This window comes from Mesoplodon bidens (assembly GCF_964165515.1).
Source record: "Mesoplodon bidens genome assembly, chromosome: 12".
NCBI lineage: Eukaryota > Metazoa > Chordata > Mammalia > Artiodactyla > Ziphiidae > Mesoplodon > Mesoplodon bidens.
The window spans coordinates 46279621-46291209 of record NC_138168.1 but is presented as its reverse complement, the minus strand read 5'-3'; the positions used below and the strand labels follow the sequence as shown (position 1 = coordinate 46291209).

Here is an 11589-nt window from a genome sequence, read left to right as displayed (position 1 = left end):
ACAAAAATTTATTTTCAAACTTTGTCATTACCAATTTTAAATCATTACACATGTTATTAGGATTTTGTTTCCTACTGAACATAAAACACTATGTTGGGGCAGTTCAGGTTCAGGACGGAAGGCTGTATAAGTAACCAGGTTTTTATTAGAGAGGAGGATCTCACTCTATTTAAATTTTGGGGGTGCTTAAACACTCACATAGACCACTTACAAGGTGTCAAATTTCCCATTTACGTTTAGCGGTCAGTCCTCTATAAGATTTGAATGAACTCTTCTTTAAACCACTTATTCTTTGATAATTTATATTTTTGTAGGTTGCATGCTGTGATTTTATGAATCATGTTTTTAACAGGGTAACAAGAGTTGCTCCACTTTATAGAATTTTTTAGTTCTAAAATCAGTTATATTAAATATAAAGTTAATTCAAACCAGCCCTCTTTTCCAAATAGAAAACAATATAATCTTAGTAGATTTTTCTGTTTCCCTTATAAATAGTTTTAATTCAAAGTCATAGGACTAATAATGGATACACATAGAATTTAGACTTTTTTTTTTAATTTTGGTGCTGAAAAAGACTGGAGAGAGAATCCAGTTCCATTTCTATATTTTACAGATGAGGTAAATGATGGTGATCATAAACCAGGCCTGCCTCTGAACCTCCTAGATTTTTTTTAAACATGTGAAGTCCAGGTATCTCTATTCCCTCTTAGCTGCTGTTTAATTTTTCCAGTCTATCTGATAGAAGTCATTGTTCTTGTGGCTGACCATCAGTAAGCTTGAGGAATTTTCCTTCACTGGTTGAAGTGTTGGCAAGTGGACCGAGAGCTTCTTGCCAATGCTTATCGGCACACTTAGCTCAACTTTTCAAGGACTCAGTCAAGCAGCTTATCCATTGCTGACAACTAAAAGTCTAGAGGTAATCTCCAAACATCCTCAGTGTGTTGCCATGTATTTTTAAATGGCACACCCCATGAAATAGAACTTAATCTAATTTCTTCCATGCTCACTCTACTGCCTAAGGGATGGCTCTTGGATGGCCAGTCCTGTTCTAACCCGTAGACTTTCATCCTTATAAAGAAGTGTCCAGAAAGTACTAGTGATCTAATGTACAACATGATAAATATAATTAACGCTACCGTATGTTATATGTGAAAATTGTTTAGAGAATAAATCCTGAGTTCTCAAGAAATAAATTGTTTCTGTTTCTTTAATTTTGTATCTATTTGAGATGATGGATTTCACTAAACTGAATTGTGATAATCACTCCGTGATGTATGTAAATCAAATCATTATGCTTTATACCTTAAACCTATACAGTGCTGTATGTCAATTATATCTCAGTAAAACTGGAAGGAAAAAAAAGATGTATCCATCCAGAGCTTTTTATACAAATTTGTAATCACATGGCTGAGCCAGAAAAGGAAAGTGATATATATCAAAATCACAAAAAAATTTTAAAGAATTATAAACCATGATATAGCCATAACTAAACACATTTTTCCTGTTGAAAATACTTGACAGAGTCCTTACATTTGATTGTCTTTGTTCAACAAAAAAAATATGTTAAGTTTTTTTAAGTTAAAATCCAACTTTATGCAAATAGCTACTCACTAAACAACTTTTTTTTCCATCAAAAGAGGATCTTTGGTTTGACTTGATATTGTGGGGTGTCTGCAGGTACCTGGAATGGAAACACAAAAGTAGCCATAAAGACTCTTAAACCCGGCACAATGTCCCCTGAATCGTTCCTTGAGGAGGCACAGATCATGAAGAAGTTGAAGCATGACAAACTGGTCCAGCTCTATGCGGTGGTGTCCGAGGAGCCCATCTACATTGTCACCGAGTATATGAATAAAGGTCAGGCCAGGCCTCTCGGGCTCTCCCTCACGGGGACCTGCAGGCTTGTTTTGGGGAGGGAAATGGAGCTGCCTCCTTGCTTTTTTCCTCCTTTCTCCATGAATCAAGCATTCTTATCAAGAGGCACAAATTGTGTGCTCACTAATGAAAACATTTTAAGAACAGTCTGTGACCTTGAATTTGCCCCCCAGATTCTTGTGAAACGCAGTACCTTTTGCATGCTGCATGTGTCAGGAGTTCCAGCTTCTCTCCATAATTAAAGAAATTCATTTTTAGTATCAGGGGTGATACAGAGAGCTATAATAGTTTGCTGTTATTTGGAATGCCAGAGCTTGTGTTAAAAATTAAATTTTTGCAGGGCTGAACAATTAATATCAGACACTGATCTCTGGGTTAAATTTAGTCTCCATCTTTTCAACATCTTTTTTTCAGCTCTCTTCTTAAACATCAGACGTAGAAAGACATGCTTTTAAAGAGCACATTTTAGTCTCATTCTTTTTCTCTCTAATCAAAGCAGTGTTGTTGGGGATAAGGCCAAAGATCACTTTGTTTTGGAAAAATAGATGAACCAAACAAGAAACAGCCTTAAAAGACAATTTGTTGTACGTCAGAGGACACCAGTGTAATTTTTCCTTTCCACGTACTTTCTTTTTTTTTTTTTTTTTTTTCTTTTTGCGGTATGCGGGCCTCTCACTGTCGTGGCCTCTCCCGTTGCGGAGCACAGGCTCCGGACGCGCAGGCCCAGTGGCCATGGCTCACGGGCCCAGCCGCTCCGCGGCATATGGGATCCTCCCAGACCGGGGCACGAACCCGTATCCCCTGCATCCGCAGGCGGACTCTCAACCACTGCGCCACCAGGGAGGCCCCACGTACTTTCTTTTAAAATATATTTGGAATTATTCCTGACAGATTGTTTGTCCTTTGTACCCAGGGTTATTTGGTAAATAACTTTGTGATTAAAGCATGAAAAAAGTCACCAATGATCACATGAGCCTCCAGCCTCTGCCTGTGATTGTTTCAGCCCCAGTGTTCATTCTGAGCTCCTTAGGCTGTGTCATCACAGTGGCTCCAAAGCTCCAGCCGTTTTGTTTCAGATATCTTTTAAGGCCTGATTGGCCGTGATCTAATGTGGAGAGCTACCTGCCCCACCCTCTATTCCTCAGATACTCTTTTCTTGATTTAAAATCTGTCAATGAGCTGGGCCAGTGATTCTAAACTTTACTTTGTATCAGAGTCGCCTAACAGGCTTCTTAAAATACAAGTTTCTAGGCCAGAACTCCCAAGTTTCTGATTCAGTAGATGTGGGATGGGACCCGAGAGTCTGCATTTCTAACTAGTTCCCCCGGGGTTGCCATTCTTGCTGGTCCAGGACCACCTTTTGGGAACCACTCGGCTGGGTGCTCTTTTCCCCACTTCACTCTTGTTGGGGGTGCTGATTGGGAATGAGATTGAAGTGGTGCAGCCTTTCAATATGTTCTTCCTATGACATAAAGGGAATTGAGTCCTGTTTTTTCTAGTTTTAATCCCATTTGTGGTGTCCCTAGAAATGGAGTCACCATAGTTTTTTCTTTAAAGGTATCAAGTTATTTATTTATTTATTTATTTAAATTTTTATTTACTTTGGCTGCACCAGGTCTTAGTTGCAGCACGCGGGATCTTCGTTGAGGCATGTTTTTGCTTGTGGCATGCAGGATCTGTAGGACTTCTTAGTTGTGGCATGCGGACTCTTAGTTGTGGCATGCATGTGGGATCTAGTTCCCCTACCAGGGATCAAACCAGGCCCCCTGCATTGGGAGCTCGGAGTCTTACCCACTGAACCACCAGGGAAGTTCCACCATAGTTTATTTTTAAAAGGTAAAACTGCCGCATTCTAATGCATAGATTTTCTTCTGCCCTGTTTTTTTGTGTAAACCTTTTTTTTTTCGATAGCACTATTTCATTTAATTACCTCGTTATTTCTAATAAGAAAACCAAATACAGCCCTTCATCGGGAATTTTTATCTTTCAAAAGAAATCGAAATGGTTTTATGTTTTGCTCATAGGAAGTTTACTCGATTTCTTAAAAGATGGAGAAGGAAGAGCTCTGAAGTTACCAAACCTTGTGGACATGGCAGCACAGGTAGGCCCTGTGGTACCTCGATTCCTGCCTTAGATTTACTGATGTGGGAGTCCATGGAGCCACATGTAACATGTGTTCCTCGGTTTCCACAGGTTGCTGCGGGAATGGCGTATATCGAGCGCATGAATTATATCCACAGAGACCTGCGGTCAGCAAACATTCTTGTGGGGAATGGACTAATCTGCAAGATCGCTGACTTCGGATTGGCCAGGTTGATCGAGGACAATGAGTACACAGCAAGACAAGGTGGGCACTTGAATGAGGAAGGCTCCTGGTCACATCCCACCCAGCCCTTCCTCCCTCCTTCCCTTCCTTCAGAAAATATTTGGGCTGTCATTCTTTGGCTGGGTTCTTCCTTCTTGATCTGGTGGGAATCTGACAGCTCTGCAGGTGGGAGACTGTTGTGGGTTCAGTGCATGAACCAGATGTTGCTTTTTGGTGCGTGAGCGTCTGCTGATGTCCTCCTGGCTCGTGCCGCCCTCCTCCCTGCACCCAGGCTCGGGACACTTTGCCTTGGGAGGAGAGGGCTGCGGAAGGCCAAGAGAGCAGTCGAATAGTGTAGCTCATCACTCCATCGAAGTCTCAGCCAAAAACAGAAGGTACGCTCATTGGAGAATTTAGTAGAGGAGTTATTTACAATGGCCCAGGCAGGGTTTAGGAAAACCGACAGGGCATGATGCGGCATCCCAGAGCGGGTAACAGCACCAGAACTAAGAACGAGCAGCTGTGCAGAGAGGCCCCCTCGGGTGGAGACGGGCAGCTGGGGCAGATCTGGGGGGTGCGTGGCCAGGCTCACTCTTCAGCCGTCCTCCAGATCTTCTGCCAAACCCCACTAGAGCCAGCGGTCAAAGGAGCCCATTGATGAGTCCTGATGGGTCCAGAGCAGGGAGAAGACGAGTAGAAAGGGCATGTAGAGGGCCGACAGAAGAGAATAACTCAGTCCCTGGAGAAGCTCCACCTCCATCCTGCCCCCTCCAAAGATTTATAGGAATTAACCTCTACATGAAATACATCTCAAACCAGCAGCCACTCCAGTGGGACAGCTTTTCAGATGCTTCTAGAGCACTAGATACCGGGGAGGGAATTCCCGGCGTTATTTCCTTTCTTCCTGGAACCTCACATAGTGGTCAAAGGATAAATGTGTGGAACTAAGTGTGCAGTTTGCAGTCAATGTAGGCTCCTCATGGAAAAGATAATGCTTGTGTCTGAAGGAAAGGGGTCACCTTCATTGTTATTGTTTTTAACCAAAGCCTAGTCATTCCGAGCAAGGCTGAGCAGTGACCGGAGTGGATTACAGGGCAGTGCTTTCTACTAGAGGTTATCATGGCCACCTCTGCCATTCTTCTTCTTTCTTTCCTTCTTTTTTAATTCTTTTATTTCATGCCAATTCTTCCCTCCCTTTATCCTTCTCAGCAGTCTCAAGTGATGAGGAAAAACACTAAACTAAGACCTTGCCTTGCACAGATGCTGTGCAAGGGCTAAATTACAGGTCGGTCAGACAGCTCGGCTATTTGAATTTCCCCAGTACGTGGCAGTTCTTGTCCTGGAGCCAAATGCCCACACAAGAAGCAACACACACACGCGCGTGCGCGCGCACACACACACACACACACACACACACACCACCCTCCCCACCCCCCCACCCCCAGCGCAGGGCCAGATGGTGTGCCATATCACTAATCAGGCAGCTTTGATTGGCTCCACAGTCCAAAGAGGAATTTGGATGTGATCTTGAGTCAAGATGAGCTAAGAGGGTCTGAAGTGCCCCCAGGTCTGAGACCTGGGCCTAAATGAGAGAGTATACCCTGAGGCAAACCTGTTGAGATCCCAGCTCACAGACCCGGAAGGAGAGGAGAGCAGGTGAAGGTTGCGAGACATGAATCTTTGATTTAGGAAGGGGTGGGAATGGAGTGGGTCGTGTCAGCATCGTTCCGTGTGTGAGTGGAATTCTGGGGCTGGAGGGAGTAGTTCAGGATTTGTTTCTCCCCTTCTCCTGGGCTCTGGACTCTCTAGAATTTGTTGTTAACAGCCTTGAACCATCAATAACTGAGAAGGCTGCAGGGCCAGAAGCCCGAGCATGCTGGCAGGGATGCTGTTGACAGGGCTGGGTATTTAGTTCACGGGGTGAGATGCCCCTGGCTGTGGCCCTGGGTGATTGGAGTCCGCGGCAGGCATGTCAGGAGCCCCTCGAGGCTGTCCCCTCACAGTGTGCTGCTGCTGTGAGGCAGGGCCCGCGTGGCCACCCTCAGCCCTGGCCAGCCTGCCTTCCTCCCTAGAGAGCTGTCCTGACTGCCTTTCTGGTGGCTTCCTCACCTCCACCATCACCTTCCCAGATGCTGTCCTGACACCCTTCAAAGGGTCAGCTTCGCACCCTTAGTTTCCAAATAGAATCCTCCACCCTTCCCTCTTAAAATTCTTTTTTCTTCTCTCTTCCCTTTTACAAGTATTTTCCCATCCATGCCAAACACTGGAAGGAGATAAGTAAGAAGAAGTAAATGAACTGGAGAACTGAACTGGGGGGGGGGGGGGAACAAAGACTGGGGCCCTGGGATTTTCAAGGAGAATAAAAGAAATGCTGCAACGGAGGAAAAAGAAGGAGCAGGGGCGTTTATAGGATACCTACCCAGTGCCAGGCCCCAGCGGGCAAATGTGAGAAGTGGAGCAGAGAAGATAGAAGCAGGCTCAGAGGGGTTAAGTAACGTGTACAAAGTCACACAGCTAGTAAAAGGGCAGAGGCAGGATTTGAATTCAGGTATGGCTGGCCCTATTGCATCTGCCCTCTTAAGCTATGCTGACTGTCTCTCATCAAGACAGTGATTAAAAGAACAGAAAATAAAAATTGAGAAGGTTAGTCATAAGCTCCTTTTCCCCTTTATTTTATGGAAAAGGTTTTAAGGGGCACCTTCTAAAGTGCATGTGTGAGGGAGTTGGAAGACCTTCATTTGCCAGCTCTGAGACAGCCCAGCTGTTTACAAAATGCCTCCCGAGGGTCTGCCCTGCCCGGGCCACTTTACGAGGCAGGAAGGGCCTGGTGTGTGTCTGCCGGTATGCTCTGCAGATGGCACGCGTGCTTCATGCTGAAGTTTCTGCGGGGGATTAGTCAGTTCCTCCAGACAGCTGCTCCACGTGCCTGAAGATATTTGCACATCAGGTTTTATGTTCCCCACAGGCCACAGCCAGGCCGCATCTTGATTATGGAAGTGTGGGCAGTGTTCAGAAGCATGTGCCAGTCACAGGTATTTTAGGACTGTGGGTGACCATTGTTTCTCAACACAGTTGTGAGGTTCCCACGTAAGGCACACGGAAATGTCTGTCACCCCCCTGAGTGGATGAGCTGGCATTTCCCCGGGCACCAGCAGAGCTGGAATTGGGACCTGGGTTAAACTGCCCCTCCTCTGTTCCTTTCCTCCCCCCTGCCCCACTGGACTGTAAGCAGCAGCCCCATGTTGGGGAGAAGGTCAAGACCAGACCCAAAACCTGGGGGGGTGGTCCTCGGCCGACAGCATTCTGGAGGTCGCTAGAAATCATTTGGTATCGCTCATTCTCTGTTACCTCTGCATGTCCCCCAGTGACAGCAGCTAGATCTTCTTTAGTCACAAACTCTTGTTACGTTCTGTCCAATCAGGATCTCTGAGCAATGACAAAGTTAATTATTTGAGTGCCTTTCAAAGTGAAAGGGCTTTGCTAGGAGCTGCTGATAGAAAGAAGCCAAAGACTGCATGGGGGCAGGCAGCAAGCCTGGAGTAGAACCAGATTTGAAACCCAGCCCTACCATCCACCAGCTCTGGGGCCTTGGGCAAGTTACTTAACGTTTCCACACCTCAGCTTGCTTATCTGTAAAGTGCAAATATTCTTTACCTGCTTTGTGCTTTAATTTTTGCAAAGATTAAGCGAAACAGCACATGTAAATTGTTTAGCGCAGTGCCCAGCACGTAGCGACTGGTAAACGAAAAGGACTCTTGTTATCATATCCTGGACAAGGCTAAGTTCTTGGGGGATAAGCAGATGCGAAAATGGGCTGTAGACATGTGGAAAGGCTCAAACACCATTCTGGAAAGGGAGAGAGGGATCAAAGGTAATTCCCTCGTGGTCACCTGCACGTAATCACGAGGATAAAGTTGCCAACAACAGGAGTGAGTGAGTTGGGAAGAAGGTCTTATTTTCAAAGAATGAGGGTGAGTTTGGCTTGGGATTTGTAGAGCTTGAGGTGGTTGGAGCAGTATGTCCCAGCTTGGCGCCCAAGCCCAGAGAGGTCAGTCGGGCTGCCTTCACCTGCTGCCACGGCCATGGGGCCTCACCTCCCAGCCCTCCCCACACGGCACCACCCCTCAGCTGACCGTGGCCTCTCACCCGCAAGCCGCCTGCACCCTCCCCTGAGGTCTGATCCCAGCCCCTCCAGCCATCAGTTCCTCCAGAGCTCACACAGACCGTGGGAGAATTCTTGACACACTTTCTTCATGAGTTTTCAGGAGGCTCCGTGCTGACTAATGTTGATTTAAACATAACAAGCTCAGATAGACCTGGCTTATGTATCAGAATGGCTTGCTTTCATGGACACTTTTTTTTTTTTGAGCCATAATATACATACAGTAAAATGAATAAGTCTGAAGTGTACAACTCAGTGAACTTTTACATACGTATATGCCCCTGAAACCACCCACAGATGAAGATGCAGACACTGCCAGCCCCCTAAGGACCTCCTCATCCCCTTCAGCCAGTCACCACTCCAAGTGGTAGCCACTATTTTACCTCTATCACCAGAGATTCCTTTTTCCTGTAATTGAACTTCATATAAACAGATCATACAGTATTACTCTTTTGTGTCTAGTTTCTTTATCATCAGGTCGGTGAGATTTATCCATGTTGCTGCACGTAACAGTAGTTCTTTCCTTTTCGTTGCTGAGTAGTATTCCATTGTACAAATAGATCCATGTTTCCATTCTACTGGTATTTCTAACTGAGGGTCTTTATGAATTTAGCTGCCATGGTGGCGGTCATGTCCTCCTATCTCCTGGGTATATTCCCTGCAGTGGAATTGTTGGTCTTAGGACAGGCCTGTGCCACCCAGCAGGTTTTGTGGCCGTATCTTTAAAGATAGAATACACAGTCACTGTGTTGTTTACTGGTGGTGTACTTCCCTGTAGGCTGCCAAGGCAGCCTCCTGATGAGGCTGAGGAAGCTGTGGTTGGCAGTCAGGAAGTCCGAGTCTGAACTAGCTCTCACTTACAAGGTTGGTGTGTCCCCAGGCAAATCACTTAACCTTTCTGAGCCTCATTTTTTAGCATCTGTAAAATGGAGGTAATAAAAAGAATAACCTCACATAATTAGTGTGAGAATTCAATGGGCTCTGTATAAAAGTTGTTGGAGGGTTGTGAAATATAAAAACCATTCTTATAACCTCAAGTTTTTGTGTTTGATGTAAATTTTCCTTGAAAGGGGTCTTTATTTTCTTACCTAAAAAAGATTTTTAAGTAATTTATTTAAGTATTTTTAAGTAATTTATTAGTAATCAGTAAAGAAAAATCAATCTTGTAAGAGAAAAAATATATTATTTCATTATTTTACAGCCAGTTCTCTTTATCTGGGCGGTCACCATTTCGTATTACATGCCCAAGGGCCCCTCTGACCACACAGCTGGGAGCCGGTGGTCTACTCACCATCTTCTCCAGCAGATTTGCCCCCTCTGTTGAGAACGGTCCCTGCCTCCTTGCCACTGTTGTTTTTAATCTTGTCAACGCTAAACATCCGATGGGCATTCTCAGCAGTGTCACTGATGGTTGTGCGTGCGTCTGCACGTGCACACACACATGCATGTGCAGACGCACCACCCCCTTCCAGAGAGGGCAGGGACTGGATTGGTTAAGAACGTGACCCATGAAATCACACTATCTTGATGTGAACGGTAGCATCACTGCTAATTAGCTGTGAGGCTTTGGATGAGTTACTCAACCTCTCTAAGCCTTTATTTCCTCCTCTGACAACAGGGATAATAAGTTACCTTCATCAGAGACTTGTATACTTCCCTGAGAAGATACATAAAGCACAAAGCAGATGCCGAGCTGGTAGTGTTGTGTGATGTTAGTTAGTGGAGGTGCCCACGGTAACATCGCTACTTGTGACCCAGTGAAGTGGCAGCACTGCATGCTCCCTCCCTCCCTCCCTCCCTCCCTCCCTCCCTCCCTCCCTCCTTCTCTCCCTCCCTCCCTCCCTCCTTCCCTCCCTCCCTCCCTCCCTCCCTCCGTCCCTCCCTCCTTCTCTCCCTCCCTCCCTCCCTCCCTCCCTCCCTCCCTCCTTCTCTCCCTCCCTCTCTCCCTCCTTCCCTCCCTCCCTCCCTCCCTCCCTCCCTCTCTCCCTCCCTCCCTCCCTCCCTCCTTCCCTCCCTCCCTCCCTCCTTCCCTCCCTCCCTCCCTCCTTCTCTCCCTCCTGTCTGTCTCTGTCTCTCTCTCTCTCTCTCTCCACATACACACCCCTCTTGGCCTTTCCTGACCCCCTCCATAGGGTCTCCCACCTGAAGGACCTGCCTATTTAACCCTTTCCTCTCCTGAATGGAATCATCACAAAGACAGGAACTTAAGAGTTGCTCTGTATTGGGGGTTTTTCGTTTGTTTGTTTTAAGGTCTAAGTTAACGACAGGATCATTGTTGAGAAAGCAAATGTCAAGGCGATTTAATCTTTGGATCTTTGGAATGTATGTAAAAACAGGGGCATGTAGGACTTTGTATAAAACTTGCTGTAGGTTAAGGTTTGTGTATTACATAGAAGAAAAACATATCTGTTCAAATGCTCCCAGTATTGAGGGTTTAAATTGAATAGATTATTATCTGGAGGAAAATTCATGTGTAAATCTGACTGCAAAGAATTCATAATTGTTGCGGTTTTCATGTTGATTATTTCATGTTCAAAAATTGTTATTGCATAAATTAACACATTCTTTCATGGAGAACGTATTTTAGAAAGATTTGTTACTTTAATAACTCTTTGTGTATTAGAAATCCCAGATGCCTGTACTAATTAAATATAATCAGATTTTGGATTCAAAAAGCACAGTAGCCATTTAACACAAACAAGCAGGCAGCTAGGTTGAGAAACACAGGAAGAAGTGGATCCCTGTTTCTTTCAAATTTTGATTTTCACAATTCAGAACTGTGAATTCAATTCCTGTCCTTCCTTTGTATTGCAATGACTGGGGATTATCAGACTCAGAACGCCAGCTTTCCAGCTCAAGGGCTCCTGCAGAATTATTAATCAGCCTCTTCTGAGGCCCCTGTAATCCGGTGGCAGATCAAGGCTGATCTCGCCATGAGATGCCCTCCCTCTGCCCCCGTCGGCACATGCGTTTCTTGTTCTCTGTCAACAACAGCACTGCAGTTCCCACACAGTGTGCTGTGACCTGAACAGCAAATGTCAGGGGAGGAGGGGAAGAAACCCTTTTAATTATTGAATTTAATCTAATTCTTCCCATGCTAGAGAAGCAAATCATCCTTTGACGAAAAGCAGACCCCTTTCCAGTGCAGCCATTGTTTTAAGCGCTGAGCAGGAAGCTCGTCTGTTTGAACGGACCACGCCGCCGCCCGTGCCACGGTCAGGGCTGCTGGTCACGGGGGTGTCTGCTG

The 11589-nt window shown here is 45.6% G+C and overlaps 1 protein-coding gene across 3 annotated transcripts in view; it reads left to right on the top strand.

The window, feature by feature from the left end:
• The window catches only part of FYN (FYN proto-oncogene, Src family tyrosine kinase), a 211908-nt gene that overhangs the window by 175124 nt on the left and 25195 nt on the right, over window positions 1-11589 (top strand). For all 3 annotated transcript variants that reach the window (XM_081251240.1, XM_081251239.1, XM_081251238.1), the window contains 3 exons: window positions 1678-1857; window positions 3900-3976; window positions 4069-4222. In XM_081251240.1, the coding sequence (XP_081107366.1) occupies window positions 1678-1857; window positions 3900-3976; window positions 4069-4222 (411 nt within the window). The remainder of the gene's footprint in view (window positions 1-1677; window positions 1858-3899; window positions 3977-4068; window positions 4223-11589) is intronic.